The 25,869-nt window shown below is 43.4% G+C and overlaps 1 protein-coding gene across 1 annotated transcript in view; it reads right to left on the reverse strand.

Moving 5' to 3' along the window:
- EEPD1 (endonuclease/exonuclease/phosphatase family domain containing 1) overlaps positions 1–25,869 on the reverse strand; it is a 62,984-nt gene that overhangs the window by 25,614 nt on the left and 11,501 nt on the right. Inside the window, exon 2 of the mRNA XM_048299005.1 lies at positions 3,604–3,655. Within this exon, the coding sequence (XP_048154962.1) occupies positions 3,604–3,655 (52 nt within the window). The remainder of the gene's footprint in view (positions 1–3,603; positions 3,656–25,869) is intronic.

Consider the following 25,869-nt stretch of genomic DNA (forward strand, 5'->3'; position numbering starts at 1 on the left):
TCACAAAGCAGGCTTACCCTATAAAAAGCTGTCAGGGGATTATTAAATTGTACAAATTATTTAGCTTTCCTCTATAACCCACCTCTGAAGGAGAAATGAGCTCAAGAGCCCCTGTTAACACCTGAAAGATGCAGGAGGAAACACTTAGAATGCCAAGAATATTTTTATTTTTCTTGTAAGATGGATGACTCTTCCTGCACAATTTACTGGCATCAAGTACGAATAAGAACAATTGCTTTGGTGTACATGCTTGCCTATGGAAAAGGACTACGAATTTAAATGCTAAAACAGTAACCAATGTGAAATGTCACCTGGCTAGGCAGTTCAACCTAATTACTTACACAGATTTATTTTTAAACTATAAAAACAGCATGTTCCTTGGGAGAATTATTTTTTCCCCTTCCCCAAATAAATACAATTAACATTTGCCAAGTAGAATTCTTCTTCTGCAATTAAGGACTTGCCAAAATTAGATAAAGTAAAGTACTCAAAAAACACACTGGGGCAAGAGTGGCGCTGGAGTCTCTCCGAGAGCTGTGCTCCTGGAAGAGGAAGAGATGTTTCATACAGGACTCAGCACCAACAAGCCTGCGTGCCTGTGATACTTCTTTCTAAAGCCTGAGTGGCCTTGAACCCTTGTGGGGACGAGGCTGGCATGACTGGAAGCCCTCCCATGGCATCTCTCCATCTGTGTTCTTCCTGCCCTCGGCAAATGCCAGCAGCCCTTCTGAAGGGAAGGCATGTAAGTAACACAATCCCACAGCAGCAGGGCAAGCTCAGCAAGGGGACAGGGGGAAGCAAACACAACAGTTTGAAGGCTCAAGACAGGACAAAATACAGGTAAGCACGGGCTTGGTTTTAAGCCGCCTGTAAGAGCGCTCACGTGGAGCCTGTGCTGGAATGGGTCTGATTTGCTATGGCCAAAACAAACGCAAACAAGCCCACCTCTGACCCAGAATTTTCTCCAGGTAAAGGCTCTTGTTGTTCTTATGTGACCTGGTTCACTGAGATAAATTATTTTCCCATTCCTCCTAACAACAGCAAGCATGGTGCTGCGGCTCAGCTTCACATGCAGCACCCTGTCTGTGGTGCTTACAGGACGTGGCACCTCAGAAAAACAAACCAGCTCATTAGCAGCATCTGCGGGTCAGTCAAGCTTGTCCCAATCCAGGACGGGCTGTAATTAAACCTGCCAATCATCCCTTCTGTCTTGGCAACCCCAGGCATAAATGCTGCCAAGTGTGGTAGATCTTTGGCTTAAAGGGCCATTTAGGCCCAATTTGCCAAAACACTGGGGTTTAGGAAATTAAGCAAATAGAGTCTTTGCACGGCACAAAGCTTCGCAAAGTGCGTTCAGTTCATTCTCAATAGCCAAGGTGGGAGAAACATTTAAAGACACTTAAATACCTAAGATAGAATGGCATGAAATGCTTTTGCAGAAAGCAAGACCCCAACAGTTCAAGCAAGTTCTCTCAGCCTGCTCCAACAGTCCACTGCCTTCATGTGCCTCACCTCACATTCTGCCTGTGTTATTTATGGCCAGAATAATTTTATGACACCGTCTCGAGGCCCTGGTTCTCAAGAGACTCGCTACACACGCACTCGACTTCAATGTGGTTTGATTTCATAGAGCTAATCTGCAGCCCCTAAGTCTGTTCAGGGGGGCACTGCTGTTCAGCAGGCAGCTGCTGCTCACTCTGGGATTCTATGCAAGTATCAAAAATATGTAAGAACACTTTGAAAGCTGGGCATCGAATTTTAGAAAGTTTCCAAAGTTCAAAACCATCTATGAAAGACTGAAAAGTGCCCTATAGGAAAAATAGTTCTAGGTTACCATGTCCACAGATGCTTTAAAGAAAATTTCCCCTCAAAAACCAGAAAAACCCGTCTTAGAATAAATACTAAAATATTATCATTTAATAATATTCTGTATTCCTGCGGTATAATGATGATAAATAATGGCTTAAGAATACAAAACTCAGCACAGTGTTCTTAAAACCTGAGTCTGCAAGCAGGCTGGACAAGGGAAGTCTGTGGGTTTCTTTCCCCTCCTGTACTTAAAAAATAAAGACAGCAAATTTCTTTGAACTTACATCATTCAAGCCCGTTATTTTCCATAGGGCTAAACTGGCCTTTTAAATTCTTTAAGCTTGGCATTGTATGAAAGCAGATATCAAATATTCAGAGAGCTCAATTTAGAAAGATCATTTTTCTGAGGCTGAGCCTTTCTGAAGAGCTTCCTGCAGCACTCCAGACAATGCCTCAAACAGCCACTCCCACCAGGCTGAGGTCACTTAACCTTGCCAGGCCATGTTTTTGGAGGCATCAGGCCAAAGGGAGGTACGGGTCCATTGGAAAGTTGGGAAATGTACAGGGTGTGAGGTGCCAGAGAATCCGACTGCTGCAAACGATGAAAATTTGCTAATATTAACCTGTTTTGCACAATGAGTGCTTGAGAGCCACGTCTTGTTCACTTGTGAAAAACTACAGTGTCACCCGTGTGGTCCTTTGTCACTGCCTTTCATCAAAATCTACTTCTTCATGTCAAAATCCGAGTTCACAAAAGCCAGTGAAGAGATGCCCCGTGAGAATTAACTGGGGTGTACAGAGAGCCTCTGTGAAATGCATCTCCGGTCAGTGGCAAAGCTCAAGGCTAAAGCACCCACTGCTGCTATATTTCGTTTTACTCACTATTTCTAGAGTACCCAGCAAATGCAGCCTGAACACAGAACTGCAGGACCTTCTCCTTCACATGTTCAAGGCAGGAGAAGGTTTGCTCCTTCCTCCCCAAGCCTTGCCACACCACTCGTAGCTACAGAGGGGCTGCTTGGGTCAGCACCAGCTCAGTGCCTGCGCTAAGACAGCAGCTTTTCCAACAGGGCTTCAAATTCAGTTGTTTTATTTGCACCCTAACAAGTCTCTCATGCTGCCTCACAGCTGGATCCTTGCTCTTGCAGGTGAATGAGTTAGTGTAGGAAGTGAAGGGAAGCCACTGGTCCCAGCAGGGGCACTGGGAGTCCAGTCCTACCTGCCAGGCCAGAAGAATCATAATGCAAAAGAAATAAAAAATTTGGTTATTCATTCAGAAGAAGGCCATAACAGAATGGTCTGGGTTGGAAGGGGGCTTAAAAGATCATCCAGTTCCAACCCACCTGCCATGGTGCCAGGGACACCTTTCACTAGACCAGGTGGCTCAGAGCCCCATCCAACCTGGCCTTGAACACTTCCAAGGATGAGGCATCCACAGCTCTGAGGAACCTGTTCAAGTGTCTTCTCACCCTTGCGGTAAAGAATTTCTTCCATATATCTGACCTAACCCTGCTGTGCCTGCAATATCCTTGGCTAAAGAGCAACACTGGATTTTATTATTTACTGCTTATTAAGCGTTGCTTACCCCAAGCTTGCTGTAAAATCAGAAAACACCAAAAGCACATGGTCAGCTTAGACAAAACATTGACCCTCTGCCTTCATGCACTATGGAGCTAGGAAGATGTCCTATTTTATGCCACATGATTTTCCATGAAGTTAGGAAGCACAACTAACACAGAGGGCTTTAAGAGCTTAAACACGTTACAATAGTTGCATTAGATGTATTTTAAATACCTTTTCCAGTGCTTCTCTGTCAGCCAGCTCCTGCACAGCCAAAAGCTTGATACTGTAAGAAAAAACAGAGAGAAAAAGAGAACTAATCACTCCACTGCAAGCATTACAGAAATCGAAGTAAGAGCAGAATTGAAACTCTCTTTTTATCTTCTTTCTTGACAAAAGAAATACAAGAAATGCTCAGGATAAAACACACCAAAGCGAGAGAGACAGTGTCACTTTGTTTGCTTTGAATTAGTCATCACAAGCAGATTTTTTGGTTTCCAAATTACAAGCACATCTGAATTTGTCTTACAGAGAAACTGCATTAATCATTACTTTTGTAATATCCCAAGTTAACACCAAAGGATCTTCTGAATGACAAACACAGAAGAATATTCTAGACATTTCTATCAGTTGTAGTCAGCTTTGTTCCTCAGTGTCAACAGGTTTCTACAAGTCCCAAAACAGCCATTCCCATGGATTTACAATGTTATATATGAGGTGCAGTAATTAAGACAACCCAGCTCAAGAAATTTGAGGGAGAGATGACAGAAATGTGCACCACTGTTTAAAAGTGGGGTAGAAAGATAATCCACAATTATTATTCTTGTAATGCCCTTTACTACTCAGTCCCAAATTTCTTCACCTACTGAATCTTTCTTCTGCACACTGAATTTCATTCACTTCTACAAGGTTATGAGAGTTACTCAAGCAGGATTCTACACCTGTATTGCAACTCCACATGCTCACTTCCCTTACCCATCTTAAACCCAGTCACTTAATATATTATCCTTGGACTCCAGAGGATAATTTCCTTTACCCAGGGATACAAAAACATTTGCATGGCAGAAGAAGAATCAAATGATGCATATAAATATTGTTTAAGTTATTCTTACCACCCTGCACACAGACACAGTAAAAATCCAGTATAGTTAAAAGCTCATATTCAAGAAGGTGTGAATAGTCCACACAGAAGTCTGCCAAAGGATATAACACAAAAAGTTTTATTAGCCTTTCAGAACCCCAGAGCAATATTGCATAACTCTTGAACATCCACTGGCACCTTATATGCTAATTATGTACATCCATCCTGCAACAGCAGCTGGCAAAGGCACAGCTGTAGTCCTGTCCTTCTACGGCATTCCATTGCAGGTATTCACAGCCTAATCCCTAAACACCAATGTGCCTTCACTTTAATGGACTTCTAGCTTTCAGTGTCTTCAAGGCATCATAAAAAGCCTATATCCAATGAATTATGAAATAGCCACAGACAATACATTTCTAGTCTGTAGAGACTATTACTACTAAGACAGACTGTGGAGATGGTTCAGAAAACAGTGGGATAATCAGGAAAATGAAAAAGGTATTCCATTAAAGCCCAACCACTATGGTAGCAGGGGACATGTGATTTGGTGTTATGGTTTGGTAAACACACTAGGCTGCACACAAGCATTCAGCTGAACTGGAAGGCACCGAGGGAAAGTACAAAACCAACAATACCAAGGTATTTTTAATCATAATTTTCCTTGTAATTCAGCCAGCATGCAAAATAAAGATGGGATGGGCAACAAGCAAAGAAGGCACCTCCATTTAAAAAACACTGAAATACTGTGTCCAACTCAGAAGGAGCCTCAGCTGATGCACCTTGGAGAAGAATGTCCAACAACCCAGGCAGTATCAATGCAGCCACAGTCAAGATCTGTCTCTGAATTCAGGAGCCACCTCTTCATTTTGGATGACTCACTTCTGTTGCAGTGCACTTGAGAAAAACACGGGACAGGTGAGAGGGAGGTAGGCTAACACACACACGGATGCATTCAGGCTGCCCACAGCCAGCTGGGCTGCTGCAAGGGGGGCTTCAAGTCTGCATGTACATGGGCTGCAGGTATGCAAATTACTTTTGTCTTTTTCTTTTTGAAGCTAGAGACTTTTTGATTACTTAATCAAATAAATCAAGGCTGCAGATGCTTCAAACAATTGACTGATTTATTTCTAGAACATTATTTGTGAATTATCTGACACTCAATAGCTGCAGAAGAAAGATGCAGACTGCCCCAAAAGCAAGTACCACTTTCACTAAAGATCATCATCTCACTGTAAAAACCTTCCTTCCTTCCCATTTATACCTGTAAAGCCCCACAAGAAGTTTTTCAACTGGTGTGTGTTTTTTTAAAACAAGTAATACAGTTACACAGAAGCAAGTAACAAAACAGGAAGCAGGAATCATTTATTTTATTTCATTATGTTATGGAAATGCTGTACCCTTGTTCAGAGGTGAAGAATCCATACAAAGGGTTTACATCTTGCAGAGATACTGCATATGCAGGGTCAGAATCAAATCTCAGTTCAAAGTTGCTACATGATTTGCAGCAACACTGGTTTGATTCCTGGAGAGAAAAAGATTTCCTCTGCTCTTACAAATTGAGATATCAATGTTTGCCCAGTATTTTACTCTTTTCTCCTCAGGTGACACCTGAAAATACCTCAGGTATTTTTTCTTCGTTAAAAGGAATCCACAAGTGCAAGTATCAGCCTTTATACAACCAGCTGCAAGATCCTTCTTTCCTCAAAGCACCATCACAGATGCTGTCTCTGTCCACGGGATTACAGTCCACTACCTGGAACATTGTTCTTAATAACCAATTATTTACTGCTATTTCTTCTAGCAGTTCCAAGTAACATTAGTATGTGCTACTTGATGCAATGTCAGCCTGGAAATGCAGCTTCTTTCAAGGCTGCTGCTTTGGGCATTTGATGCTTCAAAAAGAAATGAGGCTGCTTATTTAGGCACTACATCCGCAATCTTAAAACCACTGAGAGCAGCTCATAACTTCATTTGCTGTTTGTAGCTTTTGTGTTCACCAAGGATTTCAGAGTAGATGGGAATACAGTCAGTAACTGAGGGGAGGAGTAGGGGAGAAGTAAGTCTCCAATAAAAAAAATCTCAAATTAAATGCAAATAGAGTTACCAAAAGCCAATGCTGGAGCACAAGCTCTTGCAGTCTACAATACAACACTTAAGTATCCTGTTTATATATACCCTTGGCATTATTTCTTTCATCTTCACCCGTGTTGTGCAAACACTAACTCATGAATAAAGTCATAGAAAAATCCTATTTCCCCAAGAAACCTTATGGCTCCTGAAGAGGTTGCTCTAACCTACCAGCTTTAAAATATACTGGTTAAGAAAGCTGTAATATGAGTAACCATACTGAAAATGGCTCTGCTCGAATCTGAAACTCTATTAAAAATACTCACTGACTGAATTACTTACATGATCTATTTAAACAAAGCTATTGAAATTAATATCCTGGCACCGCAGGCACACTCAAAATACTTGAAAACATGCAGTGATCAGGATGAAGGACTCTCCTCCAGCAATGAAAATACGCAAACATGATGTGCTGTCAAGGAAACACATGACTACCTCTTTTTTTGGCCATGGGTGACGCACAGCATTCTCCTCTAAGGGAATTCCTTTTGGTTTCCAGAAGATTAGTCACAGTGCTGAGCAAACGCCTATAGCTACAGCACATTTCTACACCTCAGGGTATCATTGCAATCCTTTCCTCAAAGTCTTCCTACTTAAAAACAAGTAGCATTGGGTTTCTCTTTCTAATCCCACATACCCAGGAGTAATTTAAATCTTTGGCAGTCTTTTGCAACGCTGTGAACTTGCAGATAGGTCCCTTGCTGGCTGGTGCATTCCTGTTCACCATGAGCCATCATGACCGCGGTTAATTCGCGCTGAGCTTCACTTCCCAGCTTGAATTCACGTTGCCCACAAAATCCTATCTACTCTTGCAGTGGGGAATGTTGGGGTTTTCCTAAGAACCACTAGAGGGTCATCTGCCTGCAAACCAGTGAACCTATGGCTCTGCAGCAAGGCACATGGGATAGACCAAGACTGCCTCACAAGGCAGATCCCAGATCCATCCATGGAGAATGCACCTGAGGTCTTCACCTGAGGAAGAGAAGCTGCTTCCTCCAAAACTAGCTTGAAGGGTGCTTTAGGGGTAGAAAGGTTTTTAGAATTACAGTCAGTTTCTGGACCACCCCTGCACAGAACTAGAACTGCAGCCACTATGGACACAGGTCACCTGGCTGCCATGAGCAAGAGAGAGGGTCCCCAGCACAGAGCATTGATGAGCACAGTGACCTCTCTGCTGAGCTGAGCACAGCGTGGAACTGAGGCTTCCATTCAGTGCAGAACCCAGCAATTTTGAGGAAAAGGGAAAGAGGAGAAAGTGAGGAAAATGTAAAGCATTAAGTTCAGCAACCAGAGACTCAGTGAAGTGTTTAAGCCAACGCTTGGCCTCACAACGGTGTCCTACAAAAGCTCAATTACATACCTTTGCTCGAGGCCTGAGTTTTTCCAAAAACCTCATACTTTCTACCAGCCAGCGCATAAGCCTGAAGTTAACAACATTGAGAAATGCCATTTGACTTCTCTTGCTTTTCTGCCTCCTTCTTCAGCATACAGCTATACCAAATCTTGCTTCAGCTAGACTCAAAGACATTATTATGAATAGCCCATGCAAAAACCACTCAATCTCAAAGTTGTCATTACAAACAACATTAAATAATTCCTTTCTCCCTCCCTTTTAGTCTACAAACTCTTCCTCTTTGTTCTTGAGATAAGATCCCACAAACATATTACGGCCCACAGGAAAGTATTATGAATCACTTACATATCTAAGAGTAGAGCGTGAGTGCGTGTAACTGAAGTGCTTAATGACAGACGCATGTGTGACTTAGTTAACAAAAAGAACAGGACAAAACCACTTGGGCCACCAAATTTGTACACCAAAACTGTATTTGCAAGTCTGTCCAAACAGCCTTACTCATAAATCTATTCTGCTCTAAGAGATGGGCACAACACATGAGAGTTGGACTAAAAAAAGAAAAAAAAAATGCAGCTGAGCTGTGCTAGTGGTACCTGGTACCTGGGAGGGAGCACTCCCCATCAGCTGCCTGCTGTCCCTATCCCTCATCTTGGTCTCCAGCTCTGCTGCTGAAATCAATGCTCATCACCCTTCACACTGCAGCCCCTCTTTTTCCTTTGGCATTTGCTGGATGACAGAGTGAGTAACAATAAGGATGAGGAAGCTACCCACACATGTATGTGTTCCCTGTGAGGGCTGTGGTGGTCCCCACTGCCTCAGCTGTCAACAGCCTGAGGGTAAGGGCTGTGATTAACTGTTTTCTAATTGTTTTAAGTATAGCCAGATGCTTAGGCATCAAGCACATGCTGCTTTGGGAAATACATGGAGAGTGGGGAAAGGTAACAGCCCAAAAATGACAAACATGGAAAAACCCAGATCTTGTGGCTTAAACAAATGTGGGAAGAGGTGGTGGGGGTGGTGTGTATGGGGGGGAGGGGGTGTGGGGGGGGGAGTGTTGTTTGGCTGTTTGTTTTAACTATAGAGCTGCTGCTGGAGTTGTCCCTTGCTGCTAATGCCTAATGGGACCCAAGACTTCTCTTCCTGGCTCTGTCTGCCGCTGTGATGATTACCTAGCACAAGAGTAGGTGAAAGAACAGCAGGCTCCCACCAATAGCATGGCAAACTGTTTAACACACTGAGATGATGGGGCACCAAGTCTGAGCATCCTGGGGCTGCAAAGGGATCTGTGCCACTCCTTTTTTGGGGCTGCCCACACTGACCAGGGCAACGGATCACCTAAGTGGGGTGCCTTTATAGTGAAGGAGCAACCTTTAAGACTTTCATCAATGCATGCACTGTAAAAAAACCATTTTTGCTGGCATATCCCATTTACAAAGTTGTCTTTCCCCCTCAAGACCCTGTTCACTCACACCCCCATAAAAATAAAAGCAGCAGGAGGAAAGAAAAGCAAGCTCAATGACTTTCAGCCTTGCACACTTCCTCCATTTAGCCCTATGAAGTTGGATGAAGAAAAAAACCCCCAGTTTCTCCTTTTCCAATAAAAGCATCTGCATCTTCTCAATCACTCCTCAAATGGAAGGAAAAACGGTGTCCACTGCCACATCTTAACAGCTGCTGGAAGCTACCAGAGAGTTCATGCAGTAAGCTGATGGGCTTGGATGGGAACACCATGCCATATTGCTTTGGGACTAACTGCCAGCTAATGACACAACAAAATACATCGGAAGATTCTCAGGAAAAAATGCTATCTACAGTAAGAAGAAATTATGATAAAATCAAGGAGCTGCATTTCCTACATATTAAATGTATTTATATCTATCTATACATAGATAGATATAGATACACATAAAACAGATCATATCTGTGTTATATATAATTTTTAAAACATTCATACATATACACAACTACATATAGATTAATTTATTTAGGGCTACTTTTTTTGCAGCTTCCTCATTGGGATGAAAGCGGACATTCTTCAATGTCTAGTCATTGCTCATTTGCCTGCAGCATGGTCTGAAACCAAAAAGGAGATCAAGGCACTGCAGCTGGAAAGGGAACCAAGAGTAAATGGAAGGAGCAGGGAAGCTGAAATCCATCAAGCAAATTGGCAATGTAGTGCAGGCCACACAAACACTCCCACCCTGATGTTTGCATTCATGGATCCTATTACATTATGTGAGTGATTGAAGTATTTGTCATGGGGAGAAAGGAAACTGTAATGGAACTAGAAGAGGGAAAACACGAATTATGGATGGTTACTACTGAGAGCTGAAGAGGGAGAACAGCAGCATTACAAGGCAGGAGGCAATTGAAATAGTTCATTTCTTTCCTTTCCTATTTCAGTGGTTCCCTGGGTTCAGGGATGCTCTCTACTTGCTGTCCTCTGTCCTAAACTTGTAGCAAAGCCATCATTTTGCAGGACCTGTGAACTTTGCACTGAGGATCTGATTTATGTTCAGCTGATGCTGTGGTTTCAGTGCAGCTGTATCATTGCAGGAACAGAACGATGATTCATAAACTCTGGGCATTGTGTATTGCCAATGCACGAGAGCAAAACCAAAAAGGTTGCAAGAACAGCAAACTTCTTCCTAGAATTCTGGAAGGGAATAAAACATGCTCACAATGACCCAAACCACAACCAACTGCAGAAATCATGTGAATGCCCATGTATAATGAGATCTGGAAGCCTTGTTGACCACCTCCTTGGAAACACCCAACCCAAGCTATTTCCAAATGGATGAAATCCATGCTGCTGTGCATACAGACTCACTACATCAGTAAGCAGAGCAGGTCACGCTCAGCAAAATTAAGAGGGGAACTGCTCAAAACTCACAGAATCTCTGTGATGCTAAGGAAACATCACTCTTGTCCATCTTCCCAGAAAAAGTGTCTCCTGAGCTGTGAGGCAGTGATGCTTTTTCAGGACACTTGTCCAAATTCTGGGGGTTCTATAGTAGACAGGGGGTTAGGAGCAACAGGGAGGCATCCTATTTACCTCTTTCTCCACACAGAGGATCAGATCTTGGGCATAACTCTTTCCTTTTTTTAGGTAAGGGGGAAGAAGACAGGACATCATTTCTACTTGTATAAAGTCTCTCTGAAGATTCCCTCAAACTTTTACATTAGAGGAAGTCACACAGGGCTCATCCTTTGGATGCATGCAACACACACATAAATACTGTCCTTTCTTTCATTATTAGGTTCATAAATCTGCATTTGAGGTACAGAGTACTGAAGACTCAAGCACAGTGCTAACTGTACTTATTAGAAACTCTTGACTAAGTTAGAGCCCATCCTATGGCCTTTTCTTTTGATATCCTGCTATTATTTTTCACTGTCCTTCTCCAATTCTGTCTCTGCAAACTGGTGCAATGCCAAGAGAGTGGCAGCGTTTAGAAAAGTAAAAAAGTCAGGGAAGACTTCCAAGATCCTGAGAAGAAATGCTGGTTATTAAGGGCTGGGATACACTGCACTTGATTGAACAGAATCAAAGCTGATTCCTAAGAGGCAAAGGTTAATTAGGCAAATGGCTCAAAAGGATCAATCTGTTCCAACCCATTATTTGTTGATTTTTTTTTTTTTTTTCATTTTAAAAGAGAGTTTAAAATAGACTAGGCAGCTGAAAGTATGTCCCAAATTCCCAAACGCATGAGATGAAACCACAAAAGGCCTGGGACTGCCAGTAACATATTGACTCCAGAGTAGTATTCTAATGAATAAAGAAGCAGTAAATCAAATACCTATATTAAATTATACTAAACACAGCAATCTTGTCCATACATAAATATTAACAGCGACCAGGTACATGCAGGGGCAATGCAGCCAAACTCCCGAAGTCATTCAAAACTGACGGTGACAGTCCAGCAGGCTTCTCTGTCACCACTTCCACCTCCATCTTCACTGGTTGCTCCTGTGACAAACACTTCACTACATGATAATTCAGGCAACAGAAGCGAGTACTACTGCAAGTGGTACGTGTGTGTATATGTGTGTTATATTTATGCATGAAAAATTACACCAGTTGTTGCAACTCACTTCTGACAGACGGCAAACCAAAATCAGTTGCCTGTATTAAAAAAAAAGAGGGGGGGAGCTGGCTTTGAGTTTAATTCATATAATGAGAAAATGCATTTTTCTTCCTCGGTATTTAATTTCTTACTATATTTATCTAAGAGCAATAATGTCTTCATTCAAACCAGTTCACCTTACGCTCAGTGGTTTTGAAGTTGGGCAAAACCCTCTGTATAATGTCCACAGTAGTAGGATTTTATTTTTTAGTTTTTCAAAAGAAGCCTGTTCCTCTGCAGGAAGAGAAAGACTCACTGAGAATGTTGTGTTTGTGACAACATTGATTTCTTCTGAGTCATTAAAACTGGACATGAACAACATTTAACTTGCACTAAATTATTCAAATCTGTCCAACAAGGGAGGAGACCAAGACTGAAAACAAAAATTTAGAAGGTCATAAAAATCAAAGGTGACTTAGAGCTTCCAAATACAGGCATTATGTTATAGTGTACGCAGTCTCTGGCATTTGGCTCTTTTTCTGGATTTTCTGAATCACTCCCTGCTGGGGTAGAGTCTTAGTTCCAGAAACAGCACCTTCTCCCACCCAATCCTGCCCTACTGCAGCAGTGTAAAAACTGAGTAGTCGCTAGTTAAATTAAATGGATATGCTTGGGAAAGGGCACACCACCACACTACCATTCTGCCATGAATTACAAAGCTACCAGCAAAATTATGGGGCCTTGGGAGGCAAAGTGATTTACAGGGACTCTACTTAAAAAATATACCTCTGTGTCCCTGCAAAATAAAATGTGACTTGAAATAGCCTGCTTCCCTTTCTCCATTAGGAATGTGAACCATATGCTATCAAGCCCTTATGTGAAAGCTCATCATGGCCCCTTATTCAGCCTCAGAAACTTAAGGCAGTATTACTCTGCCATACATGCACAGCCTTGTCTCAGAGAAATGAATTTACACAGATAAAATAATTACAAAGGAATATAGTGAAAGTCAGTTTGTTTTGTAAAATACTCGCTCAAGAGCAATGCTGAAGTTTTATGGTAGTACAACCACGATCAGCTGGTGACATCTGAGCGCCACCAAGATTTAGCCTGGTGTTGTGCAAAGAGCATTGAAGCTTCCGGGCTGAATCTGGATGTAGAACTCTGAAGTTTTTTACAGCACACTTAAGAAAGAGATTGACCCTCAAGAGCTGGCTTCTGCTTCGAAGAGGCTGGCAGAGTGCCACAGCCATTGTGCATTTCATATGAGCATCTTTTGCAGAAGACTTCGTGCCAAACTGGAATTGTTTAAGTGATGGAGGACGCTAAATACCAGGTATTAAAACAGAAGGACGTGCACAAGAAATGCTCCAAGAGACACTATGAAATCACTGAGGAGAGGCACTGTGACGGGGGAAAAGGAGCACTACAGAAACCAAGAGCAGTGCTTTGGTCAAGTGCACTTTTCTCCATGGCTCTTTCATGAGCAGCTTATGTTGTCTTACAAATTTAAGGACATTTTGACAAAAAGGCTATAATGAAGTGCATCATTATAACAGGTAGAAAACAAAGCAGAAACTATATTAGCAGACGGCCTGTATTTTAAGGACTTCCCACTCTGTGGCCAAAAGCCAGCCCACTCGTATTCCTGGAGTGGAGCTTGGGAAGCTGGTGACAAGACCTTGACACCACTGCTCTGCAGGGGCAAGGGGCAGGCATCCAAAGACTTTGTCAAGGTGACTGAGACCTTGCTGCCATGAGAGGGGGAAAGTGTGAGTTTAACAAGATAACACTCACGCATTACTACTCCAACAAAAGTCTCCAGTGCAGGCCTAGCCTAATACTATCGAGCCTGCAGGTCAACAGAGTGGAGCATTAGTCAGCACAGTCATGTGCTGCTCCACACACAGGAATGGTGTCAGGACCCACCGCCAACAACTGGGTTGCTCTCTTTACAGCATCTATCCCATATGGTAAAGGGGAGGTCACAATAGATGAGAATTCCTCAAAACTGTCACTCAGCTAGCTATATTTCCTTTCCACGGGACTCCTGGTTTGATATATGCCCATTTGTCGCAGTGGGGATCCTGCAACAGCTAGCCCACTTGAAGGTTACTGAAAACAGAACAACCCAAGCTTTGAATGAATATGAACATTCATCCTCCTAAAACTGAGGTCAACTGCACAATCCAAAACACGCAGTGAAGAAACGGAAAACTGTGAAAAGAAGCAGGCCAGAGAGAGCAAAGGCACATAACTCAAGTTCTGCATATCAGTGAAGATGACACTCCTCTGTCTTGCATGCTCCCAAGTCTTTAAATGTCAGAAAAGCCACAGAAGACAACTTAGCCCTCTCGCAGTCTTCACCACTATTTACAAGTGGTGTTGATGTCAAGCCATAAAGAATTTTGTTTACACTGGTGCAACACTCTCAGGTTGCCAGAAATGCAAAGAATATTGTAATCAGAAAACAACAGTCAGCCAATTCTGAGGTTGCATCTGCAAGAGCCCACAGAAAGCACAAATTAGGTAAGAAAATTACCTGTTAAATAAGGGTAAGAAGTTAAAAGCCTTTTTTCCAAGAGCTAATTACAAAAGTATCCTATCAGCTTGTTCTACAACATCACACGATATTGCGTTAGAAAAGGGAATTTGGCTTATGGGGCATTTGAAGTGCCATCTATACAACTTTAACCCAAATAACAGACCAGATGGTCTTTCTATCAGTCCAATTGTTTTGTACTTCAGTAATGACTTTGAAGTGTGCTGAGGGTTACGTGAAGCTTAAGCCTCCAGTTAGCCAAAAGCCACAACTGCATATAGCCTTTGCTCTGAGTATCAGAGTAACACAGAAAGGTTTTGATTTAAACCTCCACGGGATGCATCACATAACTGTAACTCTAATCCAGGAGCAAATGTAATCAGTCCTCAGTTCTCAAAGTCAGAAAAACTGGCTGAGTCGACACTCTCCCAGCCAACAGCTGTCCTCAAACCAGCCTCTGCTCAGTTTGCTGGCAGAGATACACCAAGCAGAAGGGACAGACCACTCAAAAAGGAAGTATAAGCAACATAAACATGCAGCCGAGCAGACTGGCCTATTTCCACAGGCTGCTACCATTCACTTTTGCTACTGCATCCCAGGAAATTCCTTGAGACTGTGTGTGGCAAAGAGAAGAATCCTCTACCAACCAAATCCTGTGTGCCTGTCTCTAGCAGTACTACAGTACCACAAACACAGGAACATTGGTCAAAAGAGACCAAATTTGATGCAGCAGTGTCCTCAACACGGGGCTATCATGAGGTCAGCTGTAGCTTCACCCAGCTGAGTCTTGCAAGCCTCTACAACACTATGACACTATGACCTTGGGATAACATCTTCCAGTGCTGCACCAGCTTCTGAGTGAGGAAGCTTCTTAAAATGTCTGTTATGAAGACCCCAAATGAACCAACTGCCCACTTGTACTAAAGCAGGGGGTTATTTTACCTGCACTGCTGGGCTATGGGCTTCTATTTGAGCTTCACAGGGCTTTGTTGACACAGCTGAGTTTCTTCAGGATCTTCTGGATTCAAGGGCTATCATCTGCCACAGTGGCCACTCCCTCAAATTACACACTGTTATAGAGCATATTAACTTATTACTCATCATAAAGGATAATTATCCTGTGTGGCAAATATATACTGCCACAATGGTCTTTGTTGGCAAAGGAAGAGGCTTATCTGCCTAGATACAGGGGTCAAGTAATGTTTTCTTCCCCCCCCCCAACAGCAGCTTGTGCCAGATTCCTTGCAGGATGGAACAAGACACACAGTAAAGAAGGCAAAGGGCTTCTCCGCTTTCCCTGCTGCTCTCATCTCACGTAATGGGATGCCACCACTGTCCATATAAGCATCTCACCTGGTGGTTCCCAGGCTTTCTGGGCTGCAGCCTGCTGTCAAGATTGAAGCTGCCCTCCACAGCAGATGACACGCTGTTGTGAAATATTTGACCAAAAGATACACAGAAGGGATGTCTCATCAGCAATGAGACCACAGTCAAATCAGTCGCACCTCAGGAATGAGGTAGGTGAAAAGGAACTAATCCTTTATTTGAGCTTCTGCCTAGGTCTTAAACTGTGTAATTTTCTGGCATGGGTTTATTAATGTGCCATGTTAAAAGTTTCCTTGAAGAAAGCACAGCAGAAGGTTTTTCCCCTTGTTCTATAATGTGCTTAGAAAATAGCACAGTTGAGTTACTTTACATGCACTTATCACAGCAGCCTCTTTGTTCTAGTATCTTATGACTTTGAGATCAGGACAAACTTCATAGTTAAGGAGTCTCATTAAAGTGATCTATTTCTCCTACAGAAGCGGAAAAATCTTCAGTTTCTGTCACAGCAGTTATCACTGAGAATTTTAAACTGTGGAATACTTGGATATGTGGAACAGCAAGTTTCAAACCAAGGGTGTTATATGGGTACACACACAGAAGCTCGTATCGCCTGCAATAACTGGTACTGTCACAAAAGCAGATCTTTTGGTCGATGTCTGCAGAAACACTGCATACAGCAGCCTGCCTAGTAAATGCTTCCCTGCAGCTGAGGACAGTGCACAGGAGCACGACAGCTCATAGTTTCTCCTCAGTTCTAAGGAAAAGCCATGTGCTATAGAAGCTCAAGAAGAATGCCATCAAAGTGGAGCCTCCTGAAACTCCAGGTGAATGGGCAGGACAGCAACAAAGCCAGGACCCCATGTAATTTCTAGAGCAATTCCTGCAATTTCAAGGGCATGAGTCATGACTTTATGGCAAATAGAACCACTGCATTTGACAGAGAATTTTTAAAAAAAAGCAAACAAATGAGCATTAGTGTCAGTCTTCAAGTGCTCAGATTTGAGAAGGAGTAGTGCAGCACAGCTGAACAAGGTCAGGCAGAGCAGCATCATGCTGAAACACAACAGCACTGCTCCCAGTGCCAGCACCATGACCATGCTGGCCACATCCACCCTCCTGGGGTGGTCGTATGGCAGGGTTCTGTCTCCCTCAGTGGGCAGCAGGACTGACCAAATGCCAGAGGTGACCCAGGAAACCTCTCCCCACACCATGTTCCTACCACACAGCAGCTCTCCTGCCTGTGTAATTTAAAGCTAATGTCTTCATACACCATTCCCTGTGGACTTACCCTGCTTTACAGAGGCAGCAGGTGGTGATGCCCCAAGCAGCCAGGGCATAGTCTGGCTGTCTCTTGCAACTGCAGACAACGTGGTCTGAGCAGTCATCACTCCTGCTCAGTGAGCTGTATTCAGCAGCTGTTTAAGTGAAGCCAATTTACTTGGCAGACAAGAAGCTCCCAGATTAACCTGGATCAGCTCTGGATGCTGAGGAAGAGTAACAAGCAGCTAGCAGGAGATCTCAGGAACACGTGCTGCCTCTTCAGGGATCAGAATGTGCCTGAAGCCACAGAGAAGTGATGGCACTCATCCAGCATCGTGTCAGAGATGGAGGTGGGACAGACCCAGAGTGGCTACAGTTCCCAGCCATAGGCTACTCCACTTAGACCACCTCACTTTTTAGTTCCCCATGTAGACATTTTACAGTGCAGGGAAGCATACACATTATATAAGTGCTAATTATATAGTGCACAGGGCTCCTACTTCCGACTTAAGGGCAGCATTAATGCATTATTCATTACTTCAGCATTTACTCTTCGCTGTTTGGATCATTCCCCTGATTTTTGTAGTAGCCCCCCTTCCTCCTCCCCTCCCCTCCCCCCCCCATTTAGTCAAATAGCTCCTAGCTATAATTTTGATTACAAATTGCAAGCACTGGTTTGTGGAGGATTAATTATGGAGGTGGAGGCAGAGGAAAAACCTGGAGGATGACAAGCAGTAGTTTAGAAGCACAGGACAGCAACAGGAAGCGTCAGAGTCTTCTTCTCAGCAAGGCCCTGTTAAGCAACAGAAGTCCTAGGCTGCCTCTTTCTCAAAGGGCATCAAATAAATCCCCAAACACCGAACAGCTGCAGCTTAATCTTAAATGGCCATATGCTATTTAAAAAATAAGCCAAAATAAACAAAAATTCAAACCAAAAGCAGAGCACCTAAGAAACCACAAAGGCTGGGAGGATGGAAAGGGTCATTAATTTTATTTTAAAGCTCTCAATAAACACTGATGCCTGCAAATTGTCACAACTGCTGCAGTACACAGCCAGTGTGCAGCTATGTAACCAGTTACTATAGAAAGTTGTAGAAATGACTATTACATAAATTGCAGAGGACTGCATCCAGGGAGGAATTCTATTTAATCAGCCTGCTAGTATCCACGAAGAAAAAAAAGGACAGATTTAAGGTCTAAAGAAAGGAGGACTTGTCATATCTGCTTTACCAGATGCATAATAGTGGACAACGAACACAATTCTGCTGTGTCAGCTCTGTCACCAAAGGTTTTTCTTTAGAGAGGGTACAGATAAACTTAAAAGCAAAATCCCGAATCCTTCTAATTTTAAAAGACTGTGAGCTTGTTGGGGATTTAAAAAAAAAAAAAAATCTTTTTAAAGCTCTTCAAAGAGCCATGGAAAGGAGATTTTGTTAAACACATGATTCTCAGCATCTTCTTATTTGTGCTACACAGCGTACGAAGGGCAAAGATTTAAGGTGCTCTGCCTGTAAGTAGATGCAGCCTGCCATGAGCTGCAGCAGCGTGCATTCCCTGAACTGAAGTAACCCTGCACAGGCAGGGATCCAGCCAGACATCTTAGGGGTTACTAGGATTCATACTGAAAGAGGAGAAACACTGACTCTCACTCTCTCTCACTCATAAAAATTGCCAAAGGCAGATGTCTCCACGTGCTTAAATTCAGTCGGATACTATATGGTTGGGATTGCGTTGCCACAGGATTGAATAAGAGGAAGTTCTCTTATCTCCCCTGGTTAAGCAAAAACAACATGTCTTTTCTGCTTTACAGAGAAAAGAGAAAAATAGCACACACACCACACAGCCTCTGTACTACTGTACGGGCAAGAAGTTCCTGATGTTATGCAAGTCCTAGCAGTGTAAGAAAGGTTATTAGCGTTTACTGAACTTTTAATAGGGTATAACTCTAGCATACCTGCACAGCATCAGAAAGGTGATTTCATTCCTTTTCCTGTTTATTGCTCCATGACTGAAGGCTCAGAAAGGAGAAGGGATTTGGAGGCAGAAGCCATTTACCAATTCCCCTTTCCATTCACCTTGGCTAAGAATTCCAGTTTTTTGCAGATGTGCAGCACATGTTAAGGGTACTGAAGCTTCCAGACACATTAATCACTTCAGTGGGACAGATTCTGGTTTGCAGTCCAGGTGGCCAGGATACCCAGCAAGAAGGAAAGCCTCCACATGTTCTCCTGATGAAGGTGAGTCCATGGAACAGGATCTTGGAAGGCACAGTCCCCCCATCGGGTTGGCTCCTCTCATGCATGGTGCCAATTAGGCACCTGGGGCTTCCTGAATCTTAATCTACAGCTGAACTGCCTGTGATCCCTTAGATGCTCACCAACTTCACTAGCTTAAGCAATAAAATACTAAGCAAATGATAACCCTAACTGTGACATACACATATAAGCCGGTAAGGAAAATCACAACTGCTCTCCCTGTGCCTGAAACCCCAATACTCAGGAAAAGACTGGCCATGTCACAGATGATGAAAAGAAAGGGGGTACGGCAGCATTCAGTCACTTCACTGAATAAAAAATCTGAATGCAAGATGGCAGTTTTGGCATCTCAATAAGGTCACTGTGAAGCAGCACCATCCTTGGAGATAGGAGCATGAGGAAAGAAAAAGTGAGTCCTAATGGAGCAAAGAGGTAGGACAGGTCTCTGGGTGACACCGTAGGTCATAGCCAACTTCATACTGAGTCCACAGGATGCTCAGCAAGGCAATGATGGCAAGAATGAGTGGTCCCGCTTGGACAGTGCCAGACGCATAAATGACCGTGTAGTGACACAGGAGGATGAGGAAAGAAGCAGTACCCTTGGGGAAGATAGGCTTCAGAGGCTGCAATCGTGCCTTCCTCTTTTAGGACAACATCAGGAGGAGATGACAACATATGTAACATATCTCAAGACATAAGCACAGAGAAAAATGCTAAGTACAGCCTTCCCAGAAAAGGAGGGTAGAAGAAGGGAGCAGAAAGGAGAATTTTAAATGGCCCTTCTCCTCTTCGGAGAAAAGCACAAGTAGTTCAGGCAAAAAAATGACACATTTTAGTAGTCAGCATGGCCAGAAAAAGAGTCTGAGCTACCACTGGAACAGATCTTCAGCAGTGATGCTCCTCCCTTCATTAAAAGGGCTGGATGCCAGGGTGCTCTTCCCAGAGCCTGGATCTCTACAAAACCTCCCACCAGCTGAAGTTTGCTAACCACACAAGAGGAGTGGGCATGCACAGGCAGCAAGCAGCCAATGGCACAACTTCTGCCTATGCAAGGAAATCCAGGTTCCTGGATACCAGTTGCTACTTCATGAGAGTCAAAAACAACTCAGCTTTTTTCCAGCCTTGTAAGAAGCCATTATCTCTGTGCATACACGGTAATGACAGTGGAGTTTCTGCGCAGTCACAGAACACCCAAATGAATGCTCATTGCCCTGACACACAGCAAAAGAGCCAGAACCAGAGAATCTGTTCTGATGAGCAAGCAGGGACAACTTGTGCGTGCACAGATACAAAGACAGCGTGCAAAGGGAGTTTGGTTACACTATGAGGAGAAGCCAACACTTTGCTGGAATCAGTCTGTCCCCCCTCTCCGGCAGGAAAACATGAATTAGTCAACAATGCCACAAACCACCACACCACCAAATTTGCACTGAAAAAATCTCTCACGAGGCAAACCATCTGATTTCCTAAGTCAGCAGAGACAGCATGCTGGACTTCTGATTTCCTCTCTCCCCTACTCCCAACCCAAAACACAATAATGCCTTAAAGCCCTCTTTCAAGAGGGGAAATACCCATCGTGTCTACAGGATGTGAGAGGTGAAAGGGATGCGGGTTAGCTGGAGGAGGTGCAGCAATGTGTCTCTGACTGCTGTGCCCCTTACGTCATACCAGGACGTGACCCAAAGCTCACAGCGGCAAACCATAGAATCATAGAAACATTTAGGTTGGAAAAGACCTCTGAGATCACCAGCTCCAACCATTAATCTGACACCAACAAGCCCACCACTAGACCATGTCCCTAAGCACCACATCTACACGTCTTTTAAATACCTCCAGGGTTGGCAACTCAACCACTTCCCTTGTTAGCCTATTCCAACACTTGGCAACCCTTTCAGCGAAGAAATTTTTCCTAATATACAATCTAGGAACATGCATATCATTGTGGGATCTGGCTGTGGAGCATTCTATCCACCTCCCATTTTAGCTGTCCTATCTCCCAGGAACACAGCCTCTTCTAGAGGACATGGCTCTAAGGGATGAAAGCAAAAAGCGTGAGATTACAGATCACAACAGATCTGCAAAATTTCTAAATGTAGCTCTAAGTTAACCCTGCTATTTTTTGTAGAAATGATCTTCACCATTTTTGAATGTTCAAAAGAGGAAAAACTGGAAAGCTAGAGCCTAACACTGCAAAGGAGGCTCCAACATCTATACAGCATTGATTTAGGGATCCTACTCACGCCGGCTGGTGCTCATGGTTATAGATATTTCCAGGTTCTTGTCATTAGGGGAAACCCTGAAAAAACCCCAAACTTTCAAACTCTGTGTACAAACTCGTCTAGCACACCTCTGTGTACCACAGACCACAGCTTTCATTCAATCCCAGTTTCCCTCTCCTCAAATATCTCTTTTAGCACTCCAAATACACACAGCTAATAACATCAGAAGGAACAGCAGAGCGAACAGCAGCACAGCCATATGTACCAGGAGAAGTTTTAACTTCACCTGAGCTTCTGACCTGCTAGAAGGCAGGAAAAGGTGATGTAACTTAGCTGGAATAAATTTCCTTTACCTCCTTTACTTCCTCTGTCTCCTTGGGCCTGTGAATGCATTGAGAGCTGTGCAAAGCCTTCTGGACCAGCACCTTCAGGTATCAGGTGGGTTGACCTCAAGGCCACCATCTTATAAATGATACAATCCAAACCTCCAAGGTCAAATCCCTGCACTGAAAGACGTCCTTGTAAAGACATCTGAATATACCTATTTATTCATTACCTTGTTCTCTCTCTCTACTTGTATCTGGGTTTGGGAAGAAAAAAAGCCCGTTCAGTAGAAAGCACCCTCCTCCCTGTCCCATTAACCTGCTTTTAGTTCCCCAGGCTACCAGCACACAAAAAGAAACAGCAAACCAGTTGTGAATCATCCTCTGAGCAACTGCAGGAAGGGGGATGGGGGGACGGCATTTCTTCCTGCTGAAACCCAGCCCCACCAGTGTTAAACATTTGTGTTCCTTGTTGGCAGGCCAGCAAGCAGATAAATGGAGCACGGCCACAAGCCAGCCTGCCTAGCCAGGCATCCTCACTAACCACCACAGAGCCAAAGGCTCGTCCCACCATCACACCATGTAGCCACCCTCCACCTTGGCTCATCGCTAATTCAGGGTTACGTTATTCCCATGAACTGCCGCTTGTGCTCCCGCATGGAAAGCCAACCAGGGAACATGCTAGCCTTCCGAAAAACCATATTCTATGAGAAGGAGGGGATTAGGAGGGAACAATGTCAGAGTGTCTTCAGTGAGCTGGAAGCAATCCCAGCTTCTAGCTGCACAATGACATGCAGGAAGGAGTTTTGAAAGCTTCCCAGTCACAGAGGACTCCTGCGTGCCAGGCTTGGAGACGTCTGGACATAAGAATGGCCTTTACAGCATAAGGATGCAAGAGGACTACAGAGCCCCACATGCAGACCAGCCCTGGCCAAGCAGGGAATGGTGGCTCAAGCTTAGCTTTTCCTTTCTTGGCACTGGGTGCTAATTGTGTAGCCCAGATCCTTAACCTTATTTAGGTCAGGGGCTTCAGCACAAAACAGTCTTAGAAACACCAGACTTCTGTGGGAATGAGAAAGTCTGCTTGTCCAGACTCAGAGCTCTCAAAATATTGGAGCTGAAGTGTAAATGTATCTTGGAAAGGGATGACAGGAAATCATGCTTGATGGGATCCACATAGTGGTGCAAAATTATGTCTCATGCAGCTTTTGGTATGATTTGCAGGTTTTGTAACAAGCTCCAAGGCAAACTCCCAACAAGCTCCAAGGCAAACAAGATCTAAACAAACTACATGCATGAAACAGGATTATGTGGGCGCACATGAAGACGTTCCCCAGAGGTTCTCCCTGATACCCTGGCCATCCACTGCGATGCCACACATGCCTTCAGTTTGCCACTGATCTTCTCAAACCTGAACACCCCAAAAACAGTGGAGAAACAGTGAAGCTGGCAGTGCAGATGCCCCCAGGGAGCGGGAGCGAGAACATTGAATGCTGAGCCCTGGAGACAATTTTATTGGATTCAATAGTGGACATAAAGCAACATAAACAGGGCACCAGTGATTCTTTTCAATGGTATTTACAACCTGCAGGTCTACAAAGTCCATGGAGGAGAATTATAAACCTTTTACAATGTTGATCCCACACCTATTTCTTGATTATTCTGAGGATGAAGTAATCATGCTCCATGGAAAGCATTCCAGATTATTTGAAGAGGTGTGCCTCACACAGACTTTGTTAGTATGACTGCCTTCTAAAGTTGTGCTATAAAAACAACCTATAAAAACAATCAAACCAGTAATTTAATACCTATGGGCAATAACACAGTACTAAAATATATCTTGCCATTCATTGCACCCATAAGGCAAAATGCCAGTATGGAAAACAGGACATAAAAATAGGGTGACAGGGAAACATGCAGAAGCGTTTGACTGGGTGAAGCATTCAGGACGATGAAAACAAGGCATAATCGAACTGTCCAAAATTTAACCACCAATTCAATGGGAAAAAACTTCTAGATTTGACAGTATTTCCAACAGCATCCCAGTTTTGAGGAATAGACCTGGGAGGTCTATTGAAACTTGAGCGAAGCATAGGGAATAATAAAAATGAAAGCAACAATCTCTGTGCTTTTTGTGGATGGTGGATTCAAGCTGCTATGTGACCCTTGCTCCTTGATAACATGAAACTGGCCTGCAGCAGATAAATACACAAGGAAATCTCAGCTCCAGAAGAACTGAAGTTTTTAGACCATCATAGTTAAATTCCTGGTGAAAAATACACTTAGGTATGAGTTAAGAGCGTACACACACTTCATGCTGGTCTGGCTGTAGACTCCAAAACATCCCACTAAGCACTCTAAAAACTGGGGCATAGGGAACCTTGCGTGGGCAACTCAGGCTTTCTCCTACTAATACCAGGGATTAGCCAAATCAAATTGGCACTGATGACAAATGACACTGCCGTGACGAAGCTGATATTCCTCCAGTACTTTCTATTTTTAAGATATATTCTGAACAGCGTGCTGCGCTGAAGAGCTGCTAGACAAAAAGATTCTTCTGATATAAATTCATCAGTCTCTCCTCACAGAGCTGACATCTCCAGACACTATCTTCAGGAAGATAAGATGCATATGGAAGAGGAACCGTAAACTGTCAATGCAGCATGCACCCGCACAGCATGCTCAGATAGGAGAAACATACCGAGCACTCACGCTGCCAAGTGCCTAAGGTACATACAAACTCCTTTTAAACAACTGCTCTGGAAAGTTAAAAATAATTCCATGTCCAACACACCAGGAAGTTAACAAGTTATTTTTTGGCAGAGGTTTTAGGACCTCTGAGGGTAAGAAATAGAAAATAAAAATACTTTTTTCCTTTAAAGCAATGGTACTAGAGCCTCCTCTAATTGCAAGAATTCCTAACACCCCCTGACATAAAAGGTGAGGCTGTAGTTTTCGGGAAGCTTTTGCCTGAAACTTGATATATCTTAAAAGGTACTGATTTTCAAACTGCCTGGCAAGAGGCCCCAGCAGAGAAAGAAATGCTGCAGCACATCTTGGAGCTAGAAGATGGCATTAGAATGATTTGGGAGAAGTATCACAGATGATCCAAGGAAACTGAAGTCCTTAGCCTTGTAGGTGAGAGATGATATCATTCAACCCTCATGGTGTGGAAAGCAAGGGCTTGATTAAGAAGCACTTGACATAACTGTAAGTGCTCAAGGTATGGCAAGACAAAAAGCCAAGTGAAACCAGTGAAAAGGCTTTAGATTCAGTAGGGGTGGAAAGAGGACATGGAAAGGGGGGTCATGTTCAGGTTGCAAGAGCAAGCTTCAAAGACAAGATAGGAGCAAGTTTATGACGCAATTTCCTTTCAACCTATGGACAATCAATATACACATATCTGCCCAGTTTCTTACTTTCAGTTTCTTACTTTCAGTTTCTTTTTGCCAAATTCCAGTGCTCAGCTGGGTAATATAGGTCACCATCACCCTTGCATACAGCTCCTCAAAAAATCTGCTGCTCACACACATACACACAAAAAAAAAAAAAAGGGAAAAAATTGATAGGGAAGCAAGTCAAACCACATCCAAGTCCAAGTGCTCTCAGTTTAAAATAGAAATGGGAAACACCACATGCTTGGAGGTGGCTTTTGCACAGCTTCCATCCAGCAGCAATGCTTTCAGAACTTTTACTGACAACAGCTCAGAGTTGATTGACACTGTTGAAATATCTATCTATATCTACATCCATAAGCTGATGACTGAAACTTCATCTCATCCTTTAAGCCATGGCCTCCTTTTGTGCTGCTTGGCACTAGAGAACTCAGAAGCAATTAAAACAAGACATTGTGGGGGTTTTTTGGTAACCAATTGGTAATCTTCACCAAGAGACCCCTGTGGGATGTGTTGGAAGTACCTCTGTGCTGCCAGCAGTACCAATCCCT

Source organism: Corvus hawaiiensis, chromosome 1 (genome assembly GCF_020740725.1).
Source record: "Corvus hawaiiensis isolate bCorHaw1 chromosome 1, bCorHaw1.pri.cur, whole genome shotgun sequence".
Classification (NCBI taxonomy): domain Eukaryota; kingdom Metazoa; phylum Chordata; class Aves; order Passeriformes; family Corvidae; genus Corvus; species Corvus hawaiiensis.